The sequence below is a fragment of the Serinus canaria genome, chromosome 4 (genome assembly GCF_022539315.1).
Source record: "Serinus canaria isolate serCan28SL12 chromosome 4, serCan2020, whole genome shotgun sequence".
In the NCBI taxonomy this organism is placed as follows: Eukaryota; Metazoa; Chordata; class Aves; order Passeriformes; family Fringillidae; genus Serinus; species Serinus canaria.
Window position 1 is genome coordinate 39690571 of NC_066317.1, and position 26893 is coordinate 39717463.

Below are 26893 nucleotides of genomic sequence, written 5' to 3' on the forward strand. Positions count from 1 at the left end.
CGGGGAGCGGGAGCGGGCCGTGAGTCCGTGCCGGCGGGAGAGGCGCGGGCGAGGCGGGCCCGGCCGTGCGGGCCCTCCAGGCGCGGAGAGAGGGGTGCGAGGCCAGGCATAGGAGGCACGGGGTGGCTGCTCTGCTCTGCTCTGCTCCGCTCTGCTCCGCTCTCCCGGCGGAGCTTGCCGGCCCAGCCCTATGGCGGAACACTGAGCCACCGCGTCCTGTGGTGAGCCGGGTACGGCTGTCCTTGCTGCTCTTGGGTGTGAATGGTGTAACCCAAACCTTGGCAGGTTTGCGCTGTTGCTTGAGTTCCTCTGCCTGCTGAAACAAATGTGCCGTTCTGGTACATTTATACTATATCGGTGCGGCCTCAAATGCTGTGTGCAGTTTTGGGCACCATGAGGATGGTGAAGGGCTTTGGGGGGAAGCCATATGAGGAGCAGCTGAGGTCACTTGGTCTGTTCATCCTGGAGAAGATGAGCAAACCAAGATGAAAAGAGGTTAAGGGGAGACCTCATTGTGGTCTTCAACATCCTTGTGAGGGGAAGAAGAGGGGCAGGCAGGCACTGATCTCTGTGGTGACCAGTGACAGGACCCAAGGGAACGGCCTGAAGCTGTGTCAGGGGAGGTTGAGGTTGAATATTAGGAAAAGGTTCTTCACCCACAAGGTGGTGGGCACTGGAACAGGCTCCCCAGGGAAGTGGTCACAGCACCACCCCACAAAGAGCTCAAGAAGCATTTGGACAACATTGTTAGGTGGTGGCTCTTGGAGGTGGTCATGTGCAGGGCTGGGAGTTGGATTAGAGATGATCCTTCCAACTCAGAATATTATGTGATTTTGAAGGAATGGTGGTTTGTAAAGGAAATGGCCATTTAGAGTAATCAGTGGGGACAATTACTAAATGAGCAGCCCCCCTCATGACCTCAGTGAGCGAGATCCCTGCGGGTGAGCTGTCCCTGTACCACAGCAGGACCTTCTCTTGGACAGGGTTTTTGCCCACCTGCATGGTGACTGTCCCTGGCTGCCCACAGACCTGCCTTGCGCAACAGTGCTCTGACGCTGAGGGCTGATCTTGGCTTCATCATCAACTTTCATGTCAGTTGGTTTCATATTTGTACATCGGCCTTCAGTAGCAGAAGTCAGATAACATGGGAAGCTGTGTATTCCAGTTTCTCATAACAGGTACGAACCTACTTTTTCAGGTGTTATCACCGGGTCTAATGTACTGAGTTTTGCCCTTGCAATCTTTATTTGAGGAACAGGTTGTCCAGAGGAGTTGTAGAGTCTCCTCCACTGGAGCTACTCAGGAACTGACTGGACACAATCCTGGACACAATCCTGTGCCACGTGCTCTACGATGATCCTGCTTGAGCAGAGAGGTTGGACCAGATGACTCATTGTGGCCCCTTCCAGCCTGAGCCATTCCATGATTCTGTAGTTGTAGAGGCTGCTTCCCCTAGTAGGAGGGCAAGATGAACATTTGTTGTTGGGAAGATGAGTAGTGTTTGTTAATATGCCACTTGTCAGCTCAACGTAAGGATAGCTGGGCTAATTCTCTCTAACATTAAGGAATTTAATGTGTTCTTCTAAGGCTGAATCAGTAGCTGGGAGAAAATCTCATGGATTTATTTGTGTCAAGGACCATGAATTTTGCCATAGAACTGTGTTGCATGATACACACAGGAAACAAGTGTAATGTTATTTTGAGTAGCAATTGATTTGCATGTCTCAGCTTCAATTGTCAGCAGGTGTGGGTAATATGTTTTGTTGTTATCATGGGAAGTAAAGGGAGAAGTAGTATTCCATAAAATAGAGAAAATGAAATAGCAAGTTCTTTAAGTCATTGCTCAGGAGACATTTTTCCAGGCTCTCCATGCAGTCATCCTGCTGAGTCACTTACACTGAAGTCCAAACATGTTGGTGACAAAATTTCTTTCAGTCAAGTCAAACAAAAATAAGTACTGCCCTTATTTCTGGTGGGACATAAGAGTGGAAGATGAAGTGAGAATTTCCCAGTGAACTCAGAAGGCTGGTCTGTAAGTGCTGATTGTATGTGCTCTGAATAGATGTGTTGTGTTACAGTTCACACAGGAATTGAAATTGCCTTGAAAAGACATGTTGGACTCTTGAGAGACTGAGTGTTTGGACTGCAAGAACCTTGATAGGTTTCAGTTTAAAGTAAGGGTCATCGCCCTTCTCCCAGGTTCAGATGTCTTCCCAGCTGTGTTCCTGCAAAAATATGGCCTGCTATAACTAGAAAGTTTAAAATTAATAAAGAATTATGGGGCTTCTCCTTTGCTTTTCTTTTTTAATGGTCACCTTGTGGGAAAATGCTGATGTAGGGTTGTCTTTTGCAGCCAGTTAATTTACAGCCAGCAGCATGAAAATGAAACTGAAAGTTTTGTTAGCACTTCTGAGAAATGCTGATTGTTATCTGTAATCTTTTCATTCCCAGAGAAGAAACTAAGAGCACAGAAAAGGAGTGAAGAAAATGCACAGGTCAGAAGATGGACAAGGGGGATAGAGGTAATATGTTTGATCCCTGTTGGAGAAAAAACATTCTGGTTTTAGACTTGATGCAGGCACTGACTATCAAGACATTGGCAGGCTTAGCACAGTGGGCAGAAATATAAGTGTCCAGGAACTTCTGCTGTGGAAAACTTGCAGGGGGAAATAAGAGGATCAAAAATCTTCGGGGCTCCACAAGAATATTTAAATACTTAAATTTGCCTTGTGGATCCAGCTTGTTAAAGGTTTGAGTACTTTTGAGTATGCGTATTTTCATTTTTATCTTTCACTGCAACCCTGGAGCTGTTAGGAGAACCAAGTGGTTGTGCTGGGCAGAACAAGAAGATTCCCCTTCATGTTTGTTACTTCTTGCCTCTCTTCCTCTGTTTCACAGTTTCCTGGCTGTGCTTTTTATTGATTTGCAGGTGTTCTGTTTACAGATAATTGTACACGTGTGTGTTTATGCTTTACTACATTACTCTGCAGCATTTGAATTGCTTTATGGGACTAGAAGCCTAAAGGTTGCAGATAGCAAGAGTCACTACATGCTTCTGTTTCTTGAAAAGAGATAAGATTGCTGTTTTAAAGTTGTGAAAAATACATGAGCTTTTAAAGCAGGTGAAAGTATGAGTGATCGATAGCAAAGGTCAGCAGTGGAGAATGGAGCCCTCATTTTTGATTTCAGTTCTTTTACTTTGAAATACAGAGCTCAGAGCTAATGTCACTGAAGTCTTAACTCCTCCTATGAACTTAAATATTGTACTATCCATACACATTAATGATCTCATTTGTCTCCCCAACCATAAAGGAAAAATATTTTTTTACTCTTAGTTTTTTTTTTACTCCTTACTGATGTTATGTGCCTAGTCAACAGTTTGTTTACTTTCTGAGGAGTGTAATACCATTCTGTAGACAACAATGAAATTCCTAAGCCTTTTTTCACTGTCTTTATTCTGTTGTGTTTATCTTTGATAGTGTTAATATGAAGCTATGGTACTTCCAAAACAGTGTAGAGACATTTAATATTAAAATGACTATCATAGCAAGGTTGGGCATTGGTTTGGAATATTGGCTGCTCCCAGGTAATTAATAAATTACATTCAACAAAACCAGAATGAAAACCAGTGAGGAGTGCAGGATATATTCGAATTAGAATTGCCTTGCAAATGGACTAATACTGATTTGACTATTTGTAATTGCTTTAGGAGAAATGAAGAGAAAATGGCAAGAAAGACTGAAGAAAGTGGAAGAACTAGCATCTTACTATGAAAGAAATCCTCTTCCTGCAGTTTATAGACCAAGACTGTCCAAACCCTCTATGCCATCCTCCATTTGGAAAATATTTTCTCGACAGGCTGAAGCTTTTAATTATGTAAAAACCTGCAAAGAGGTATGTTATGTGTTAGGGAAATGTCTCTAGTCTTTATATACTTTCAAGATTGAACATAATTAAAAAGTGCTGCTGGCAAGTGAAGTCTTTATCAATTTACAAGATCTTTTTCTTCCCAATCCTGAAACTGTGAGGTTTTTTTTTTTTTTGTCCTTGTAAATCACATTGCACTGGAGGTATCTCTTAAGTTGAAGTACTAGTTCTGTTCTAACATACAAGTTGATATGTGGTGTTAACATGGAACAGTAAAAGTGCTTTTTGGGAACATGGTAGTGATAAATTTGCTCCTTCTCAAGATGAACAAGCTGTCAGGGTGGGCAGGAGAATGGGAAGGTAGTGAGAATTGAGTAGGAAGAAAGATGAGGAAGAAAAAGAGATGAAGGAGAGGCAGAGACTAAATAAAAACAATAGAACTCTCCAGTGGCATTTGAGTAGCAAGTTCAGATGATTAGAAGTGATTAGCCAAATAAATATTGTGTGAAAGGTATCCTCTGTTTTCAGTTTAACACTTTTTAAATTGATTGCTATTTTTAAGGAAAGTAATGTGTTTTTTTCCATACCTGTTTCAGGTATTAAAGTAAACCAAGAGTTTAAAGAGAAAACAGTTTAAATTAGTGCACAACAAAGAAAAGCTTCAAAGGTTTACCCATGTAACTGAAATCAGAATGATGTTCTCAATTAAAACTAGATGCTACTGAGTGTGGAAAAGAATAAGTGATCTGTTTATAGTTCTCCACTATTTACTAACCTTTAACGATGCCAAGTAGGAACTTAGAAAGATTTAAACTGTTTTTTTTAATAAAACTAAGAACAATGTCAATGTTTTTACTTAAAAAGGATGTTCATGTGTTTGCTTTGGAAAAGAACACACAGAGTGGACAGAGGTTTTACCTTGTGACAACATATCAAGAGCTTTGGTTTTATTACACGTGAGTATTTGAGCAGGTGCCCTGTATGTTACTAAAAGTTAGTGCTATACTGGATCTGCTGCCTAGTTAGAGCTGTCAGGGGACAGGTATTCCCAGGAGCCATCTGCTGCTCTGAGTAGCACAGAGCTGTAATGGGTTATCTGAGGTTTCATCTTGGCAATGGGAAAAATCTTCACAAGGACAAAACAATATATTCTATAGTGGGTTTCAACTTTCTTTTGAGTAGCAGGTTGCCATTATTTCCTGTGAATTAAGTACTCCGTGTGTTGAACTGAAATTTATTACCAGTAGATTTGCTTTTGCTATCAGCTTTCCTCGGGGGATCATACTAACACATGACTAAAACATACTTCTCTGACTAATCATACACCAGTTTCAATGGGCGTTAATGCAGATGTCTGGAAACTGATTTATGGGTTTGCATTTGCATGATGTAGTTCCATGTACTGACAATTCAGTCATGTACTGAACTTTCCTCCCCATTTATTTCTTTTACAATAAAACATTTGGCTATGAAGTGAAAGAAATCTGAGACTATTTTTATACATAAAGCCTGATTTTTTTATGAAACTGGCCATGGGATTATTTTTTAATTTAATTAGAAAAAACTCCATATAATCTGTTTGTGCTAAAGACATATGAGTAATAACTGATGTTTTTTACTGTAGTTTTCATAGTTCCTTGAATTCTCAATATTTCTGTATGTATTGTAAGACTGCGGGGGCATGGAGAGGAGAGTACTCTACAAAATTAAATTCTAGGCCAGAGAATCTTTGCTGATACTTGATGCTGGTGTTAGTTACAAATTTTTCAAAACATTATAGGGCTACTGCATTTTTTAAATAGGAATAGTTGATTCCAGAACAAAATATGTGGGATCCTTGTTTGCAACTTATAAGCATATTTATCATGCTCATAATGTTTATCATGAGAGGTTGTGATTTGTTTTTATTTCTCCTTAGTCAAGGTTGCAAAACAAGTCTTATGCATTGTTATGAAGTAATTCCTGAAAAAGATGCTTGCAAACTTTATTTTGACTTGGAGTTTTACAAACCAGCAAATCCTGATGCAGATGGCAAGAGTATGGTCATGAAGTTAATTGAGGTAAACTGGAGCAAGGTCATGCTGTGGATGAACATGAATTCGTTGTTAATTTAATATGAAACCAAAGTATTTACTTTATATTGATTATGTTATAGTAAAATTAAAAGAATTGCAGACCCAGTGATTGTTTTTAATTAAGTAAAAATACTATATTAAATAAAGCAAAGGTTTAATCTAAGTGAGACAAAAATTTAATTGAAAGAAAAAAATAAAGAATGATGGCTGTTGGACTGTTTGTATTCATGGTAGGTTTACTGACATGGTAGGTTTACTTTTGAAGATTGTTTTATGTGCTCTGCCACTTCAAAGCTGTAAAATGGAAGGAATCTTTAAGGTACCCTTTAGTTACTCATCAATAAAAGTTCCATTCATATATTCCTCAGTTTATTCCCTTTGCCTAATGGTGCAAAGTCAAATATCAAGGCTTAGACGAATCTCTCCTGAAAGTTTCTTTAGATGACAGGTCATTATAATTTAGTTAAATGATGATCTAGAAAGTATCATGTGACTGCATTTACCAATTTGTTTGGTTTTAATAACATCTCATTGTGAGTAGATGTCTGTTTGTGACACTTCTGCCACCTACATGTCTCTAGCTAGAAGTGAAAAAAAGTAAAAGATTATTGAGGTAATTCCTTCATAAAGAACCCTTTATTGATACAGAACCTAGAGAGGTTTATCCATTGTGGATTTCTACTCTGAAATGCAGAGATCCCTTAGGTTAAGATTTTGGATTTGCTGGGTGGAGGATCTGAGCTGCTAAAACCCAAAGCTCCAGATCTTAGGTTCCGTGTCCCAGTCCTAAACGTGAGTGATCTCTAGCTTGGTTTATAAAAGGGTTTTTAGAGCTAATTTAGAGTGAAATCTGTTTTCTGCTTAGTTGTTCATTGAGTGATACCAATGAATCAGCTAAATCATCCCAGTGAATTAGCTCACCAGTCCTGTGTATCATGACAGCCTACATCTTCCACTCCTGGTGAGTCTGCATTGCAAACATTGCCACTGTGGGTGTGAACTGCTTGGTGGTGGAAAACAACCTGCAGGGTAAAGCCTCCTAACCAGACTTTGACCTGAGAAACTGGACCTCTTCTCAGCTTATCACTGTTAGTTAAGTGACTTGCATATTTAAGGAAAAAAGTCTGTATCAAACTTGGTTAAAACTTGATATGGGTTAGTTTGAATTAAATTATTTGTATGCTCAAAATGAGGGAAAAAAAAGAACTTGAGAAAAATGTAGAATCTGAACTTGTGTTAGGTTTTGTAGATACAACTACTAGAGTAAAATAACATAATAATGTTTATAATTTCAGCTTGTCAGCCAAAAATTAAAAGAATTTTATGATGTAAATTGTTCGTCAAAAGATGTCTTGAACTTGGATTCCAGTACTGATGAAAAATTTAGTCGGCATTTAATTTTTCTACCCCAAAAGACAGTATTTAAGGATAACACTCATATTGGTAAGTGTGTTCTTTTCTCTTACACCTAGAATTAAAAGGTGTCTTTAGACCGTGCCATCTCCCATATGAGTATTTATTTTAATGGCATTATATGTGGAAACAAATATGTATTCCCAGCATACACATAATTACTCTGTTTCATTAAGCCTCATTTTTCCTCATCTTCTACTTTCTTTTCCTATAATTAGCACGTGTTTACAAAACTGTAACTTTTTTTGTGCCTGTATGTTTTATTTACAAAAATACTGATTTCTGTGAAACTGGCAAGTCTATGGCTCCTTAATTTTCAGATTAATGTCAGTCTTAACAATTAAAGCTGCTGGTTTTTGCTCTAAATACAGTTAATTTCTGCTCAGCACGTTGTCAAAAAGGCAGGACAAAGATGATTTCAAGCCACCTGTGCATAAACATGCTTAAGAGAAAGGTGAAAGCAATTTTAATTGTTTACATGAGTCAGGATTTCTTAGATATGGCAACTCCAACACAGAGAATTGCCAGTTTAGTGTTGTCTTGACTCATTTGTGTGCCCCAGTATAGTCCTGTAATGAATTATGAGGATGATGATTTTGATGCTTGATATCCTGAGTCATGCTGCTGATATGTAGCATGGGAGGAACAGTATTTTATACTTATTCATGTTCCCCAGGAAAGCTTCATCCAACAGTGCAGAATCATCCTTGATAGTATTCCTTCCACTTCATAGTTTTTTCCCACATCTTGCTTTCTCCCTAGAACTAATTTGGCCATAGTTTTTATTTGTCTGTCTTTTGCTTACCATCTAGCAGAGCCTGGAGTTACAATGAATTACAATACTGGGAGTTTGAAAAGTCATTACAAAATACTTTTGTAAAAGTAACTTTTTGTTTGGTCAAGCTCTTATATCAGTAAATACACCATGAAGCTGCAAGTAAACATTTCAATCATTCTGAAAGTGAAATTAGGGAAATCAATAGTGAGGGGGACAGTCACAGCCTTTTTAGAATCCTAAATCTGAGCTTGTTAGTATTTAGGGGTTTGGGTTTTTTTTAAAGAAGTTTAATACAAATTCTTGTGAGGCACTGGTTTCTCAGTCACTGGCCAGAACTATTTTATACAGTGGGCTGGTCAAAAGATTTCTTTCTAAAAATCCAGAAGGGCTAAAAAGACCCTGAACTTCAACCACTTCTGTCTTGGCTGTTTTGAAAAATGTTTGCGCAGAAGCTCTCTTAATTTCTTTCTTGACTCATAAATGATGTCTCCTGCTTCTGGCCTTTTTTGGTTGTTTTTAAGGTAACTTTGTGAGAACCATTTTGCAGCCTGCCATAAGATTAATGCAGAGTAGGGCTGCTGTGATTCCAACAGAAGAAGCAGGGAATGCTTTCCAGTGTTCTGCAGGAGCTGGATTAGATGGTTCTCTTACAAACCTCACAGCTGTTGAAGATGATTCTAAAGACATGCCAGCCATTGCTCATAAAACAAAGGATATGGGAATGCCACACCAGGGAGAAAATTTGGATTTTTCCTTCCTAATAGTCAACAATAAAGAAGGCAACAAGCAGCTTTTTGTGGATCTAGGTAAGTATAAGACCTCTTTGGCATGCAACAAAGTTTAAGAATGAAATGTTCCTTAATCTTCGATTAGTGTTGTCCCTGTGGTCAGACTTTAAATACATGCTGGAACTGTCATCCTAAGTGCTGTGCTTCAAAGGAGCCTTAGATTCATGGTCTGTGGAACTTCTTACATTACTACATTTAATTATTTTGTTATAAAGTTTAGAGTAGTTCTTTCCACACAAGACAAATTTTTTTTTCCCCTTAAGGGCTTGGTGCTCCCATTTGGATTGAAAGAGTATAGCATATATTGCATTTTTGTTATTTCAGTTGAATTACAAGCTGCTTAATAAAGGAACAAGTCTTACAGGCATGGCTTTCTGTATTCTTCTACGTGTATGAATTGAGCCTTCTTTCCCTGTTTGGAATGGCAGCTGTGAGCTTTCAGTCATGAAATAATAGGAATTTTGGATTGGGCACTTCATGGCCCAACTGGGCACAGGCTGTTCATGGTATTAAAATATTACAAATCTCCAGGAACACAACCCCATAGTCAAACTAGACTTTGAAAGTTCCACCCTTCTTTAACTCCATATCTGGTGGTGGTTTTTTTTTTTTGTTTTTTTTTTTTTTAATTTTTTTTTTTTCTTTTTGCCTTATCTCAGGGAAATGAAAATAGCTTAGCATGCTATTACACAGCAGTGTGTTACACATTTCAGGACTTTACCTTGGATTTTTTCTTCAGACTCTTCTGAAGAACCTCCATTCCTTCAAATTCTTCTCATGGAATTCAGGATCACTTTTACTGTGGGCCTCCTCAGTATGTCTGATCTATTGAAATGGAATCCCAAAATTGGCTACAGTAGGCTTCTCTGTTACTGAGTCAGAAAGGTTACTTTCACCTACTATTCAAAATTCCTTCAAGTGTATTTGTAAATGGAATTTAAATCTAAACAATTTGTTTCCTGTCTCACTTTTTAAGAATTTTATGTTAGTTTCCCATAATTAACCATTCTCAATATTTATGTTACACTCATTACCTCAAAATTGGAAAGCTAAAGTCAGAATTGCTGAACTACTGAATTATATCATGAGGCTGCAGTGACAGAAATCTCTGTGATGTTCTTCTTGTATGAGCTCTGTAAGTGCTTTCTCTTAATGAAAGTCAAATGCAACCTGCAAATAAAACTCATTTTCTCAGTCAATTGTTAGATAGATTATGCAATGTTAAGATACCTGGTTGTTGTTTTGTTGTTTGAGATTGGAATTAAGCTTTCCTGATAACATGCCTCAGAAAAGCTGAGCAGCAATCCACAGAAAACAGAAAGTTTGATTAAGTTATTTCTGGTTAAAATAATTGTGCAGCTTTTTGGGCTCAGTTGTATTTCACAAAGTTATTGTGAAAGAACCAATTTCTTGTCCTGAAGGAAAACTTTTAACAATTCTAATGTCAGAATGATTAAAATGCCAATGTAGAGGTGTTGAGCATTTGTCTTAATTAAACATAAACATGTACATGTGTGCATGTTCTTGCTGTTTTGCATTTCTTCTATGGGACGTGAGCCAGTCAGTAACAGTTTTTGTCCATTCATTAGAGTCTTAGCTGGACCTAAGGAAAATTATTTAATTTACAAGTGCTCAGTGTCTTAATTCCTAGCCAGCACTGCCATTTTAAGAAATGTCTGTTTTCCTGTAGGAGTTTATACAAAGAATAGAAATTTCCGGATGTATAAGTCATCAAAAGCAGGAAAAAATGTGATTCTGAAGATAGCAGAGGATAATAAGTTTATCCCCAACTGTGAAAAGGATGTTTCCTTGGAAGAAGCATATTTTCTTTCCTCTTTAATCTGCAACACTGGGTAATTACTTAATTCCAGTCAAATGTATGGTATTTTTAAATATCTATTTTAATGATAATCTCCTGTAGCAGTTACAAATAACTATTGTGAATAAGCAATTATTCAATTAACATTGTTACAGTGTAATTTAGGAGTTCCTAGTAGAATTTCTTGGTTTTGAAGAAAAAAATTTCTTGGGAGTCTTGCTCTTTTGTTAAACTTGCCTTCAAATCTGTTACAACCTCTGAATTGTGCCTGAATTGTGAATCACAGGCTGGTCAAAGTTGGCAAGGGACCTCTGGAGGTCTCCTGGGCCCACGGCTGTGTCATGTTGTGCCACCGTGTGGGATGTTGCAGGGAGTTATATTGTACTATGTTATGCTGTAGGAATCATACTCTTCTCTTTGTATTCTCCCCTTTCCTTAGAGCGAGGGATGACATAAAAGTTCTGTCATCTGGCTTTTCAGAGGAGGAGAGAAAAATGTCTGCTTTTTTAAACAGTAAATCTACCAGAAGCAGCAGAGGTACCTCAAGCCCTTCCTACCACATAGACAAAAATACTCTTAATGTGGATGTTGTGTGACTTGTACGCCTGGTAATTTCTGGGAGGGCCCTTCTTCAGCTGCCTTTCTGCAGGAGGCAGAGTACATCTGCACTGAAGGATGCTCTGCAGCACCTGAATGCACTGACCCTCCCTCCTGTACCACAGCTGTCTTGCTTTGCCCCAGCTCCCTCTGCACCTTGGGGGTGGGGGTGGCACTTTAAAGACCTACAAGAAAGTAACAGTGGCTTCCTCCCTGGTTTTATTTAAGAGGGTGATTCATGTACATTTTCTGCCTATGGTCTATATAAAGTGTGTTACAATGGGATATTACAGTGGCAAACCCTCTAACAGTGTGTGTTTGTGCCCTTTGGTTTAACAGATCCCATGGAAGGTTACCAGGGTTCGCCATATCCAGAAATTGATAATTTTGTTCGTTCCGTGGTTAATAAAGATGGGCTACAAGGAGGTAAAGAAACCATCTTACTATGTACAAATGAGTCTTCTGCAGCACTATTTCTAAAGAATTTAAAGTTTTTGGTTTTTTTCCTCAGGGATAAGACAATGGAGTTACTTCTCTCTCAAAGAACTACTTATTTATGATATTTCTGGTTACCGTTGGTGTGAAAATATCAGAAGAGCTCACAAAAGTAACAATATAATGTATGTTCTTTAACTATTCAATTTTAAACAGCTTTATTTATTTTCCTGTTCAACTGTTATTCTCTAGAAATGCTGAAAACTCTTATGGATAGAATCAGCAACTGTTACAATTTTTGCTGCCTTGCTCTGTGGGGATACAATGTTTTAATTACAAAAATAAAACCCTACAAAACCAAAGAAACTATTTATCCCTTCCCCAAGTTTACTTTGTGATAACTGGACTTTTATTTCTAATAATTCTATGAAGTAATCTTCATGGTATTTTAAATACGGGCCCAAAGATGCTAACATAGAGTATGTTAAAGTTATTAAACAGTACTATGTTTTGATACTTCCCAGCTAGGAAACTGAAATTTAAAAAGCACTGTAAATTAATTTAAAAGCAGTCTGCTTGCTTTCTTATTTTTCATTCTTATACTATTAAAATGACTCTGTCATTTTGCAGGAATTACCATTCTAAAATGTGGCAGGAATTACCAGGAATGACTCTGTCATTTTAATAATTGAGAATTGCCATTTTAGAATGGTAATTCCTGCCACATGAATCAAGATGAGTTTTGCTAGTGACTCTACAAGGACTCAGACTTCCTACAGTTTAGCAAAATAAATGACAGAAAAGCAGTTTTTTAGGTTATATTAGAATTATGGTATATAATTATTATAAATATTTTAACTTAAAAATAATTTTATGTAACATTTAAAATCACTGAAACATAAGGAATGTGTTTCTGAGAAACAAGGATGTTCCAAAAACCCCACAGCTGGATGAACTTTCTGTTTCTCAAGTGAGTTGCTTGAAGTTTGGTGTTTCTAAAGCACAGCTGAAAAAGCTGGGTGGCCTAATCAGTTGACAGAAAATAGTGATTTTATGAGGCTTTTATAATGAAATTATCTGTAACAGCAGCAGCACAAAATATTATCTAATCGTTAAGTCCCATATGCTAATCTTAATTTGATGACTTTCTCTTCCAAGCTTAATGTAATGAAATTGACTAAAATTTAACTTTCAGATGTTAATCTTAAAAATTTATTTCTTTAAACTTAAAAAACCTGAAGTTACTAAAATTGTACAAAACAAGTATGTAGTAAGTATGCCAAGAGTATGAAAGCAATGTCCATAGCTGAGGACAAACAAAACTTGTTCATTTACTGTTAGAGTTTCCTACCATATGAATTCACTTCATTTATGTACTGTTACTAAAAACCAAAATAATTTCATTCTTAGGATTCTGGTAGATCTAAAGAATGAAGTCTGGTATCAAAAGTGCCACGATCCTGTCTGCAGAGAACAAAACTTCAAATCACAAAGTATGTAGCCTGTGATCTCAATTATACTTAATACATTTTGGAATGGTAACTTTAATTAATGTCTTGTATTTGATTTAGGTTTCCCATTGCCGCCTGGGATATGCCTCCCATCTCTTTTCAAAGAGGTATGTTTTTGTCCTGTTGACATGCTCAAGTTCTTCTGAGGCTCTGGAAGTCCTTGGATATTCCCACTAACATCCCAGTCTGCTGGGAGAGCCCCACACACTGTTCCAATGGTATAGAAGAGGTTCCCAGAGCAGCTGTGCTGGTGTGGTAGCTCCATATATTCATTTTTAGGTTCCCCAGCAATTCTAAGTTTCTGGAATTGTCTAACTTCACCTGGAACTAAAGACTTTCTGTTCTGATGTGAACAGCAGTTCCCCATATCTAAGCTTCAAGGTCACTCCAGGTGCAGAACAGAGAAACTGCCCAAGTTTAGCTCTGCTGTGCATGTCTGACTTCATGCAAGGTAAAACAGAACTGGTTCTGGAACACTTGAGTCAGTCAGAGTCAAATGTAAGCCAGCAACCCTCATTTCTGAAATTCATTTATCTCCACTGTAGTGTACTAAAGCAGCACATTTCCCCAGACGGGCAGAATATTTAAACTGACCTGATCCTGCACCTAGACTCCAGGTGAACTCACCGAACAGACAAGTTTTTCCAGTGCTTAGGCAATAAGAATTGGTATTTTTTTCAGCTTTTAAATTTAACTATACAGCTCTAAATATCATACAGCAGAATGCACATTAAGCTCTACTGAATAGAGTAGAATAGCTTTTCATTTTCAGAAAATGTCATTTAACTGTATTTTCAGGTCCTGACAGTATCTTTGAACAGACACTTAGGTTAGCCTTAACCTTGTATTATTCTATGAAACTGTATTCAACAGGCTACTTGTAGGCTGCTAGAAAAACAGTGAAATTCTACTTCTCTTAAAATAGGCTTCCACAGGTTAATGTGGCTATATATGAAAATGTTGGAAAATCTAGGGTTGGCCAGCTTTCTGCAGTGTCCATTCTGTGTGACAGCACAAACTCCAAACTTGCAGAGCAGCTGAAAGTATCAAGAGTATCTGCATATGAAATAAGTAGTGTTTTTGTTTCTCAAAGGAAGAAGAGTCCATGCTAATGGACGACGGGGGGCACACAGAAGGAAAAGTACATCCACATTTTAATGTGTCAGACTTGTCAAAATGCTCAGTATCTCCAGAGAACAGCTGGTCTCAAGACTTCCTGTTGTCAGACAGTGAGTGGGAAAACACAAGTGATGATGCCTGTTTCCTAGAAGCTGCTGAAGATGTGGAACTAGCTGAAGCTGCAGATGACAGTCTGAATTATGCCATGGAGGAAATCCCAGATGAAATTCTTTTGGAAGCTTTAAGGAAAGAAGACCTCTACACTAAAGAAGGGAGTTAAGCACAGGCCTGGCCAGCAGTGAATGACGCTTGTGTGGCGCATGCTGTGTGAAAGGTCCTGCGGGGTGGTTCACAAGCACCACTCCAGAGCTGCAGGACAAAGAATGGAGTGCGTGGGTGAACTTCAGCAGGCATGAGGAGATCATGGAAGGTTATGGGGGGCTGAAGAGGACTAAAATATTCATTATGAATGCTGCTCCAAGCTTAGCACTTTTAACGGTCTTTGCTGTACAGTTTGTTTTGTTAGTTGTATGTCCAAGTTTTATTGAGAAGCCAACAGAACAGACTTATTTCCATAAACAAGATTAGATAATTTATTTCAAATACAAATTTAATAAAAATATTTGTTTATTCATCTTTGTTGAACCAGAGTCTGTGTTCTCTTTATGAATATATTCCTCTCAAGATTACTTTAATAGGACAAGATTAACACCCAACATTGTTCAGAGTACAGAAAAGTTTTATTAACTGTGACCTCTATTTCCTTTCATTGATATTCTGAGACTATTTGACAATAAAAAGATACAATCTCTAAGCTGCTGACTTCTTTTAAACACTGAAACAAAATAGAATAACAATGATTAAACAAGCTTTAAGCACTGACACTTCTAATAACTGTTCCCACTGAATGTCTGAAAGTCTTAAAAGGACACTTAATTTTTCTTTGATTTCTGCTCTTTTTGTACAGCCAGAGCCTCTTCAAGTTTCATATTGATACTCTCAAAGTGCCTTTCTGCTCCTAGAATCCTCCGAGACTCCACCAGAAGAGCAGGGAGGCTGGACGTTCCATACTGTTGATAAAGAAATAAAATTACAAGGCAACATTTTTAACTCTTGAAAAGATAACTTACATATCAATATTTATTTTTCCTCTCAAGTGGCACAACATGACCTTTAAAAGTGAGCAACAGGCACAATTAGAGTGTCTACTGAAATGTGAGGATTTCCCTTGCGCAAGGCAGGTGTGTAAGCCTTGTCCACAGAAAGTACCATGTCAGGTCCTGGGTACAAAGGGAATGGGTTCTAAAGCTACATGTGAAGTTACTCTGGTCATGACATACCAGCACTGTTCTCAGCATTAAATATCTTACATGGAAGTGCCAGAGCTTTCCCTACTTCTGAACAACAACAACACAAAAACTTAATTACTTCCGTCCCACTGTTAATCTTCAATGTCTATTAAAAAAAGTTACAACTAAGGACAGCTGTTTTATTTCTATGTCCTTTGAATGCCTGGATACGGAGAGCAAGGCAGCAGAATCTTCTCTGAAATACTCCAGCTTCTAATATGAGACCAAAAAAACAAGTGATATAATACAGTAAAGTTGAGCAGTGATTCTCAAGCTGCTTCCACAAAGACAATTAACATAATACTGCTACTTAAAAAATGTTAATAAATTTCATAAATTAAAATAAAAACACTTAGAAAACTGAAACACGTGCAGAATATGTACTTACTACCAGTTTTTCTTTTGGGTTTTCTTCTCTGTAATCCAAACAGTCTTGCTGTAGCTCCTCTAAATCAGTAATTAATTCAATTGTTTGCCTCAAGGAAGATTTCCTTTCCTGTAACTCAGCATATTCTCTTTGTAGTTGTGTCAGTTGCGGTTCAGCTCTGAAAGAAGATCAAGACTTTGATGCTTACATCTGCATATTTATTGCATGAATAACCATGACCCTATTTCCTCTAAAGGAATTCTTAAAAGGTTGGTCAGAAATACAAAACACAGGTTACTATGGTATAGTGCTTAGGCAAAACAAGCATAGTACTAAACAGGGGCATGAGTCCAAATACGCCAAAAAGACTCAAAACTCTTTTGAGTCTGCCACTCTTTCTTAAGCATTTACATTTTTGAAGTGTAGTTTCTTAAATACAAGGTGTTCTGCTTCTGCACACCCCTGCCTGCAAAGCTCAGTTCAGTGCTTATGCTGAAGCATATTCAGGACCTACAAACTACCTACACCTCTGCTAAATAAACTGGAGTGCCCAATCCATTAAAGAAGCACTCCAAACACCGAGCACCAACAGTGATTTTCATACAACAGGGTTGCATGAAAAAAGCTTTCTTAAAATGATCAAAGGATTAAAACACAACATGTAAAAATGTGAAGACAGTTTTCAGGGGCTATAAATAATTCTCTGAGAAAAGTTTGTCCATAGCACTACTAAGAAAAACACCTCTCATGGCCATAGGGAAAAGGTTTTTACCCTGTTTTTGTGGATCCAAGCCCACGGCTCCCTACAGAGATACCTTACAGGGTGTATGTTAAATGCAGCTTCAGTACAAAGCTTTTCACTAGCAACCTGAGGGATTTGGAGAAGTATAATTGTTCTTCCAACCACATAATTCCGGTGCTGTGTATCTAAATGACACTTAAGATTAATGCCAAGTCAGAGAAGGGGAATTGTGTGGCCACCTGAGAAGGAAATAAATAAACCATGTACTAAGAGCAACCCCTGCCCACCTGTAGAGCTGAAATACACTCTCCCATCTCAGAAACAAAGTTCTCTGTATTACCTTTGTAATTTATGATCCAGCACCTTTGCAATTCAAATCCTAACACTGGTGTTCGTCCTATCAACATATGGTGTGAAACACCCTCCCAGTAACTAGACAGCTAAGAAAATTTGCAAGAATGACTGCCTAGGCAACTGAAATATGTAAAGGAGAGGTTACCATGAGCTTGTGTAAAAACAAAAAGCAAAGTGGTAACTTCATCAAAATAAAATGAGAGAACAAAAAAATTTACTTTCCCTTCTGAGTTACAAAATACCAGACTCTTTAAGTTCTTCAGGCTATTGTTGTCCATCGTTAGAAACACACCCAATTAGCTCTTCTCTGACTTGCACCAGTTGCTGCCTTTTCTTTTTGATGTTGGTTATTGCCTGAAACAAACAGTGAGCAAAGTCTGTGAAACAGTTTCTAAAACTTCAAAGGCAAACGACTCGAATTTTGCTGCCTTTTTTTTCTCTGAAGTTTTAGGCTGATTGTCATTGTGGGATATTCTAAGATACCAGATCTGAAAAACTGTGATCTGTTACATTTCTATTTGAAACAATTTAAAGCTGTTCAAAGTGTCAAACTCTAATCTCCATCCAAAATTTTTCTTAAGAAACATTGGATTTACAAGCCTACAAAAGGAGTTTGTGATTTTTTGATTGCAAACATTATGAACTCTAGGAGGTTTTAGGTTTAAAGATGAAAATTAATGTGAAGGTATGTTCAGGATGATTGCCATAACCAAGTAAGCTTTCTTTACTATAGCTCATACTAAATTTAAATTTAGCAACTAAAAATTTAATTTTAAACAAATGCCTAAGAAGCAAACTAAGGATAAATCTGAGTGGCTGTGAATGCTAGGTGTGTATTAAGATTTTCATTTTACATGCAGGGCAGAGTACCATATCACCCCAGGTCAACAAGACTTTAGCATATTAATTGCTACTTCCCAGGATAAGCTTTATGTTGACTATTTGTTAAAGCTATTTTGCCACTGAAAATTTTGCAGAGGATGTTAATTTGGGCAGACATCCAGACAGTGCCTAAGCTGCTCTTAAATTTCTCTTCTGTAGGGCATTCACCTCTCCCTGATGAAACCACTGCAATGTTTTTCTGCCCTTACACTAATGCCTCCTTCTGTCAACATTCCTATTGCATTTTCAGCAAATTCCTACTTGCTATAAATGAAGAGAGGACCTGTCTTCCTCTGAACAAAAATTCTGCATCTGTTTAGGGAATGCTGCTGCCTGAGTCTTCCCTTCTTTAAATTAAGTAATCCCATTCTATCCTCACAGGTTGCTATCTTTGCTGCTCTCCTAGATTTTTTTTTTTATTTATGTCTTGCGGAGGTTAGTTCTCATTATTTAACTGGCTCTCCAGAGGCCTCACTCATTAACAAAAAACCAAACCAAAAAGCCAAAAGAGTAACTGATATGCACAGATCTTACCCATCCTACTGTGCACTCATTCTTTTTACACCATATAGCAGTAAACATCTGGAGTTTGCAATCCACCACATTCACTCAGATCTTTTCCAAAAAATCCTCCTTTGGTTTCCTAACCTCTGTTTGTGCAGTTGATTCTGAGTACAGTACACCTTTCTGTAAATCATTTTGTCTCTTCCAGTCAAGTTCTCAATATTTCAATGCCCACAACTGCATGCTCTACAATCTAGTGATATGTGTGTATTTACCTTAGCATTTTTTTTCTTCATATTCTTTAATTCCTGGACTCCTGCTATCTACAGAGAAGAAGAATTACAGGTTGACAGGTCATCACTACCCTCCTAAAAATATGGTTGCAAGAATTACTTTGGAATAACATAAAAACTTGGGTTTTTATTAAAAAAAAACCCTGGTTCAAAGGGACATCACCACTTGTGTATTGATTCTTTCCTCTCTCCTCATGCCAGAGGAAAACTGTTGCATAAAAGGAATTAGTGCAAATAATACTCCTAGTACCAATTCCTATAATAATACTGACTTTAATTTTTCTACATCTTTATATAGATGTATAAATCTGGTAATTCCAATACTTGTTGCTGCTAATGAACCACTCAGAACTATAGCTTTAGTAGTTAGCCACTGTACTTGGCACAACTCCTGCAAAGTTCTGAGTTCATTTTACTCATCGTAATCACCTTAATCTTTCCAGCCAATAAATCACACGATGGCTCAGGTTGGAAGGGACCACAGTGGGTCTTCTGGTCCAACCTCCCTGCTCAAGCAGGGTCATCCTAGAGCACATGGCACAGCATTGTGTCCAGATGGTTCTTGAATATCTTACACTTACAGTTATGTTCAAAATGTTAATTAAAAAAGGATGATTTTCCCTGAAATATGTTAGAGGCCTTGCTAAGAAGTCACTGAGACAGCACAAAAATTAAACCCACCTTTTAAAACTCTAGTCAATGAGCTTTGAAAACAGTGTTTGACATAGCTGTATGCCCATCTAAATTATGCAGCTCACCAGTTTTACTACATAATGATTTAAATATGACCAACATTTCAGGATTATTGGATGCTTCCCTATTCTCAAAAGGTGACAATTTGGCAAAGTACTTGCATGACCCCAGTGTCGTGTCTAGAGGCAATTCTTGTGAAAACCTGCACAGAGGCAGCCAATTCTAACCTGCACACAACAAACTGTGTTTTCTTATTACTGACACTGACAAGAGATTGGAAACTTCTACAGCTAGTAAAATGAATGTGTAAAGGGCAATATAAAACCATAGGTATTTTGACCACAAAACTGATTTTATCTCTGGTGTACTTACAAGATCAGTGATTTGATCCTTGAAAGCAGAAGAAAAGTCACTGATAGCCTTTCTGCAAATCTTTGATTCTATGCTTTGTCTGCAGAAGTCAGAGGGACAAAACATATTTGGTTTAGTAAAGGGGAAATCTCATCCAAAACCCTTAATCTGAGTAACAAAACTCAAAGTTAAGCAGCTAGACAACTGCAAATCTTTCGTATACTAGCAATAGCTTCATTTGTAACTTGAAAAAAAGCAGCTGAGATGTGTTGTTCCTGTTTGGAAAAATATCAAATCCCTGGACACCATGTCAAGATTACATGTGAAGAAACATTTGTATCATAGATACTTAATAATCCTTAACATCAGAATGTAACCATGCAATACTGATTCCCTAAAGGAGAGCCCATTACCAAAACCACAGATATTTCCTTTTAAAACTTTGAATATCCAGCCATGGAAAAGCAGAATATTTACCTGTAATTCGTTGCTATCTTCTCAACTTCAGCCAGAACAACATCCAGTTCTGTAATGTCTCTAGGAGATCTCTTCAGCTCTTTGGGACACCAAACCTGCACAGAATGTGGGCTATCCACTGGAACAACAGAATGAACATAAGCATTGCACAATTCTGGTACACATTGTAAAACAATAGAAAAACTCTTATGACCACCATCAAAATAACCATCTAAAGTTATGAATACTTTAACATGAAATTTGAGAAGAGGAATATTCTAATTATTTCATCTGTCTTTGCCTGTGCAACTATGATAGATTTAACTGGGAACACCTTAGAACTGGGATGATCAATGACATGTAACTTAATTCTTATTCTTTACTGATTCAAGCAAGCCCAGGAACGCATCAGTAAACTAAGTAATAAACTACATAGTGTACTGTAGATGTGATTTTTTGTGTTAAAAAACTATTAGCATGAATTTGCAACTTGCATTACTCAAAGAATCACAAGCTTTTATATTTGTATACATTCTTTTAGTAATATCATATATGCTTCAAAAACCCACTACACACAAATAAATTTCGTTAAACTTTGAAATAGCATTATAAAACCAATTCCACAAAAAGTTAAACCATGTTTCTTCACACACTCCCCAGTGTAAATCCAGTACTAAAATGTGATGGGGTTCTGTTCAAAGGAAGCAAGATGACCCAAGGGACAGTTTCTTCCTACTGAAAATGCCACTGTCTTGGAGCTCCCTGTCTCAAGGGTCTTTACACCGACAGCTGCTCCTGCGTGGCAGTCAGGGGCACTCCAAGTTCTGCTTGAACTTGAGCACAGCTGCTGCTCCAGCTTCCAGACCAAGGAATGTGCTGACATCTCCTACAGCTTCATAGCCATAGCTCCAGGCTTCCCTCCCAAGGAAACCAGGCTGACTTAGAGGTATAATGCACACCTATGCTTTACCCCTTCAGCAGAGGAACAGGCAAGTCCAGGGATGCAAACCATGGGGATCACACGGGGGTCTATACCGAAACTGAAACTTCCCATTTCTAGAAGCACTGTGCTGCTACATTCCAGAAATGACAACCATTGAAAAACTTCGATCTTGAATGAAGAAAAGATATATGGGAGTTCTAAAAAGTATACTTTACCAGAAGGATCTGATGTGTTCTCCTCTGGAGACTGCTCCTTTTTTGCCTGGCATTGAGTAGTTTTCAGAGTTTTCTGTGACAAGAAAAGCAGATTAACTTCCAGAAGAAACCCTAGGTTTACTCATCTGAACTCCTAGAGATGACAATCAGGCAGCATGCAGAAAGCATTTCCTGACTGAAGCATCAGTAAACATTTCCTTTGGCCTGTTCCACCAGTCCCAGCCCAGTGGTCACCCTGCTGCAGGACAGAGGCTGCCTGACTGCACTGGCCACCGATCCATCAGCCACTGGCCAGGCAGCAGGGCTGGAGACATCCTAAGGAGCCTAAGGACCCTTGGTTCAGCACACTCATTGCCCAGGATTAACATTTCTCTGATCAACAGTGCCTGCTCACCTTCCTTTTCACCCACATTCTGTCCCAATCCTTTCTCTGTTTTGACTCCTTTGTGACCCCAAACAGCACTTGTACAAGAGTGCTGCTTGCATCCAGCCTACTGATGAAATACTAACACTCTGTACTGAGTGTACAATTCCAATAAATTTCAATACATAAAAAACTCTTGGTCCAACTACTGCACAACTTCTTTCATTATAGGATACTTTCTTGAGCCTGCAGACAGTTGATTCCTGCTGTATGTTTGGCAGTTAAGTCGGCCACAAGCATCTTACACTAATTGTGGAGTAAGTGCTCAAAAACACTCATTCAAAACTGAATGGCTTTTAATTCTAACACATATTCAAAATTCATTTAATCAATATTCTTTTTTCCATAAACCTGTTTTGCTTCAATATCAAACAAGTACAAAGGATTCATGTTCCATCTAGTATGCCATTCCTCAAGAACATATATTCCAGATACAAAGAAGATAATTGAAAAAAGGAAAGAATATACTCCCAAACCAACAAGAGAATAGGCTATAGGATCCAGGAACACCTGGCTATTATATTCCTGGTTGACGTGATGACTTGTAGCTTTAAGCATTTCACTTGGCCACCTCATTGGAATCCTCTGAGGACTGATTATTTGGGATACAATTAAGTACTAAGAAACAAATGGAAGGTCTTTTTCTCCTCCCACCCTCTAATGCAGGCATGGCATGAAGTAAACTAAAATTAAATTGACTGATAATAATCATGAAACTTTTTTGGTACCTCAGTCTCCTTAAGGGGTTTCTCTCCAGCATCAACTGTGTTGAATTCCTGAACTTCATCACTGGAGGGCTTTGAGTGACGTGGCTTTTTACTGGGAAAAGAAAAACATACACTACTACCCTCTGAGGAATGATGATCCATATACACAAAACCTTGTGTTTTGGGGAACATTTTGTACAGCTGTATCTCATATGAGTACTATTAAAATTCTTACTTGAATTAAACAGCAAGACAATTTCAGATTTAAACCAAATTGGATTAAACATATGAGAAATATACTAAAATGTTAATTAAAATATTTGTAAAATAATTTTCTTTGTTACATATCATTTAAATAGAACACTTTCCCCTTTAAATCTAAAAATCTAAAGATTAAATTAAATGCTGACAATTGTATTTTTTTCCAACAGACCGTCTGTCTGTATTTTGCTTTTGAGGTGCTGAAACACGACCAGGTGCCTCATTTTGTGAATGTTCCTCTCCATAAGCATCCACAGCAGTACTGTGCAAAGGGTGATCTATAAAGAACAAAAAATAATCTGAATGAGCACTGCTCCCATCTGTTAAGGCAAAGAGCACTGCCAGAAATTAGGCATTTACTTAAGAATATTTGTGGTTTGCTAACTAATAAAAAGGAAGTTCTTGTTACAAGTATTATTTGAGGAATATGGAAAAACATACAGTGAAAGGTTTCATAGTTTCTGTACCCATCCACCTGCTTTTTCTTTAGGAACCCAAACCAAAGGTAGCTCAGCATGTACACATGGCACAGAGCAAGCAAAGTACCTGGTACAGATTATTACAAGTCCCTCTTTGTTATGGCATACGTAAATCTTCTACACATTCAAACAACTACTTTCTTTCTTTCTTTTTAATATAGATTTTAAGCTGCTTTAGTGGGTGTTAGAAGGCAATCATGGTTGCTACAGAATATTTGTAAATGTAGAATTCTTGAAGGTAGCTACCAAAATAGATTAGAACTCTGAAAAATTTAGGTTTTAGCATGCCTTCCACAGTATAAATTTCTTTTTCAAGCACACTGCCACAAAACTTTTGTGTTAGTTTACATTAGTGTCAGTGGGCATTCTTTTTGCAGTCTAAATACATACCACAGAAACAAGGAAAAGAGCATTTCATTTTGCAGCCTTGCCTCACAAACAACCCTTTTGCTAAATTGTTTTTTATAGCTCATTGTCAATGCTGTTCCTAAGTCATTTATATTTTGTAGTTTGCTCAGAGTAATAACTACTACAGTTGAGAAATAGCTCTTAACATTTTCTCTACAGCTTCTAATTATACACTGGTTTTCAAAAACCATAACCAGATATAACAGAGGTCTCCAGACAGAGGAGCATCTATGACATCTAAATTGAGTCTCTTCCTGTATATTGAGGCCTCATTACAGAATTCCAATATAAAGCATGGAAGTGGTTTTAATCCTTCACCAAAAATTGTATGGCTTTATGTTATTTTTTTAAGTAACACCTGAAAGTGGCAGAAAAATACCCCTGCAAATGACCAAGTCTGCTAACATGAATACTCTTGCAATGGTAAAAATGTCACTTCATAATTTGTGTAATTTAATAAAGAATAAGTTAAGATATTGAACTTTGGTTTTTAACTGTAAGTTCTTACACAACTGCAATATTATGATGTGTGAAATGCTACCATCCGGACTATAAAGGCAGAATAGCCAGTATTTTTCCACAGACTTTTGTTTGCACATACTACAGCATTATTCCTGTTACTTCCCAATTACAGAAAATAACACAAAATCCCATCTGTCTCTCCTCTCCATTACTTTCTCTTGCAAAGAACCAAAACCTTTTCCTAGGCAAGCACCTGAAGTATTCTGTCCATGTGGTTGGTTGTGAAAATCCTACATTAAATGACATTCAAGGTAATACTAACCAAAGGACTCATCAAGCTCCTCAAGTTGATTTGTTTCTGCCACCTTCAATATCCTTGAGACATCCGGTTCCTCGAGAGGAAGTGATTTCCAGCGAAGATTGGAGTCAGCTTTGTGCTTCTGGATGGGTATGAAATTAACAGCCACTTTACCCAGCTCTTTGAGTGTACAACAGATTAAACGTTGACACTAAATTTCAAGAACATTTGGCTAGAGATACAACCACAACCATACTGACTCTTAAGCTATGACATAAGGATTTAAAGCATATTTTCATCTCAGGCTATGGGGTTTTTCCTCCAAAAGAAGTGATGGCATAAAATGTTTATTTCTGCTATTTGATACTATATTCTACTGCAAGCTTTTTCTTATTTCATAAAAGTGTACAAGCTTAGAAATCTTATAGCACTCTAATACCTGGTTTCTATGATCTGTAGTCTTTTTCTTTTCAGGCATTAAAATATTTCTTCTTTCATCTGTATATCACATAAATTTCCACCCTTGTCCAATTTAATTACTTTCATCTTAAGAAACTGAAAAGCTATAGAGTAACTCCTTATGAAAGAAGAGGTGGAATTTATAAATAAAGGATTACAGAGACACTTCTGTAAAGCAGAAGGGTAAGGGAGAATGACTCCAGTTTATGAAACAGTTGTGAAAACAGTTGTGTGCCATTCACAAAATGTGCAAGTGACTTTCCTCATTAATTTCTGTGTGTACTTGTAGGGTGAATTATAACGAGAAAAGACTGACCTCTGGAGCTTTTTAACTTTACCAATGCTTAAGAGCACTCCAGCATTTCTATTATAGCACCAAATATACATATCAACTACTTTCTCTATAAATCTTCTTTTATGAGATTGTTTTTAAACTTTTGCCTGTTTGAAAATCAATGGTCCATTTTGTGCTACTCCTAAAAGGAAAAAAGAAAACTCCACATCAGCACCCCAAGCCCACCCCAGCAGTTCCCAGTGCAAAGCAGGCCCTGCATAGGTGGATGCACAGGCCCCCTGTGCATCCACCTCCGGAGACAATGCCATAACTGCACAGTAACGCAACACAGAATCACAGAATATCCTGCACTGGAAGGGATCCACAAGGCCTTGCACAGGATACCCCGAGAGCAACACCATGTGCCCAAGAGTACTGTCCAAACAGTCCTTGAATTCTGTCAGGCTTGGTGCTGTCACCACTTGCCTGGGCAGCCTGGGCCAGTGTCCAACCGCCCTCTGCGTGAAAAACTTCTAATATCGAACCTCAACCTTTGAGGCCGCTCCCCTTGGTCCCCTCGCTGGTCACCAGAGAGAAGAGGTCAGTGTCTGCCCCCACAAATCCCTTGGTGAGGAAGCTGAGCCCACGATGAGGGCTCCCTTCAGACTCCAGCTGAGCAGACCGAGAGACCTCAGCCAGCCCTCACACGGCTTCCCCTCAGGCCCTTCACCTTGCCCGCCTTTGAAAACTCTACAAAACCGAAACACTGGCTGTTTGAATTCTGCCCAACCCAACGAAACTTACCTCTAGCTTATAGCTGGTATGATTCTTCTTTGTTTTCTTCTTTGAGGACATTTCGCTGTTCAGTGTATGGCGTTGAATACAAAACCGAGGATGAAGTTAGTGAAAAATTGTCCCCGATACAAATCAGCTTTCTCTGTGTCGGTACTTAGGAGAGAACGGGAAATCTCAGTTACTTCAGACTATTTGTTCCTTCAAGCTATCATGTTCAGCTCACTTCAAGAGCGGTAGAACCCCGTCCCCGCCGGCCCGGCTCCTCAGGGCAGCCTCCCGCCGCCGCCTTTGGAAAGCGCGCGCAGCGGGCGGGAAGGAAGGGGAGGCGCTGCCAGGCCGGAAGGGGAAGCGGGACAGCGCCGCCACAACAGCGCTCCGCTGGAGCCCGCTCAACACTCCGAGGAGTTCTCCTCACCACCACTCCCCTCCGTAGTTTTCTGTTAATTATTCTGATTGAACAAAAAAAAAAAAAAAAAAAAAAAAAAAAAAAAAAAACAAACAAGAACGTGCCGGTTTTTTCTCCCCTCCCTTTCCCTAAACTGACATTGTGCATCTGGAAAAGCAAGCGAAAGAGGTCGCTTCTGCAAAGATAAAGTGAAAGCTATGGTCAGAAACAGTTAAAAATAATTATAATTTAAACAGCACAAAAAAAAAAAAAAAAAAGGAAAAAAGGGGGGGGAGGGGGGAAGGGGGAAAGGCAGGCATAGGCTTTAGCTCGAAAATGTAAAATTCCATCTCTGGCAATTAAATTGTTCAGAGGAGATTTAGCAATTTG

The 26893-nt window shown here is 38.3% G+C and overlaps 2 protein-coding genes across 7 annotated transcripts; one reads left to right on the forward strand and one right to left on the reverse strand.

The window, feature by feature from the left end:
- The first annotated feature begins 7 nt into the window (after nt 1-7).
- Nucleotides 8-15042, forward strand: PRIMPOL (primase and DNA directed polymerase). 5 transcript variants are annotated; one of them, XM_050974040.1, is made up of 15 exons: nt 8-230; nt 1028-1178; nt 2452-2522; nt 3710-3894; nt 4732-4823; nt 5786-5927; nt 7238-7385; nt 8655-8939; nt 10612-10774; nt 11180-11277; nt 11677-11763; nt 11849-11957; nt 13183-13265; nt 13344-13390; nt 14377-15042. In XM_050974040.1, exons 3-15 carry the CDS (start codon nt 2504-2506, stop codon nt 14680-14682), a joined length of 1764 nt encoding a protein of 587 aa, XP_050829997.1. In that variant the 5' UTR covers nt 8-230; nt 1028-1178; nt 2452-2503; the 3' UTR covers nt 14683-15042. The 5 variants fall into 5 exon arrangements, with proteins under 5 accessions (XP_050829997.1, XP_050829998.1, XP_009099170.3 ...); XM_050974041.1 differs by lacking the exon at nt 1028-1178 and adding an exon at nt 2079-2174; XM_009100922.4 differs by lacking the exon at nt 1028-1178.
- Nucleotides 15043-15177: 135 nt separating this feature from the next.
- On the reverse strand, nt 15178-26560 carry CENPU (centromere protein U). 2 transcript variants are annotated; one of them, XM_018926577.3, is made up of 11 exons: nt 26128-26555; nt 24615-24732; nt 23116-23221; nt 22704-22794; nt 21552-21624; nt 20415-20532; nt 19959-20037; nt 18876-18923; nt 17507-17568; nt 16140-16296; nt 15178-15472 (listed from the first exon to the last, which is right to left on the reverse strand). In XM_018926577.3, exons 1-11 carry the CDS (start codon nt 26176-26178, stop codon nt 15335-15337), a joined length of 1041 nt encoding a protein of 346 aa, XP_018782122.2. In that variant the 5' UTR covers nt 26179-26555; the 3' UTR covers nt 15178-15334. The 2 variants fall into 2 exon arrangements, with proteins under 2 accessions (XP_018782122.2, XP_018782123.2); XM_018926578.3 differs by lacking the exon at nt 18876-18923 and having other exon boundaries at nt 26128-26560.
- Between the last annotated feature and the right edge of the window lie 333 nt (nt 26561-26893).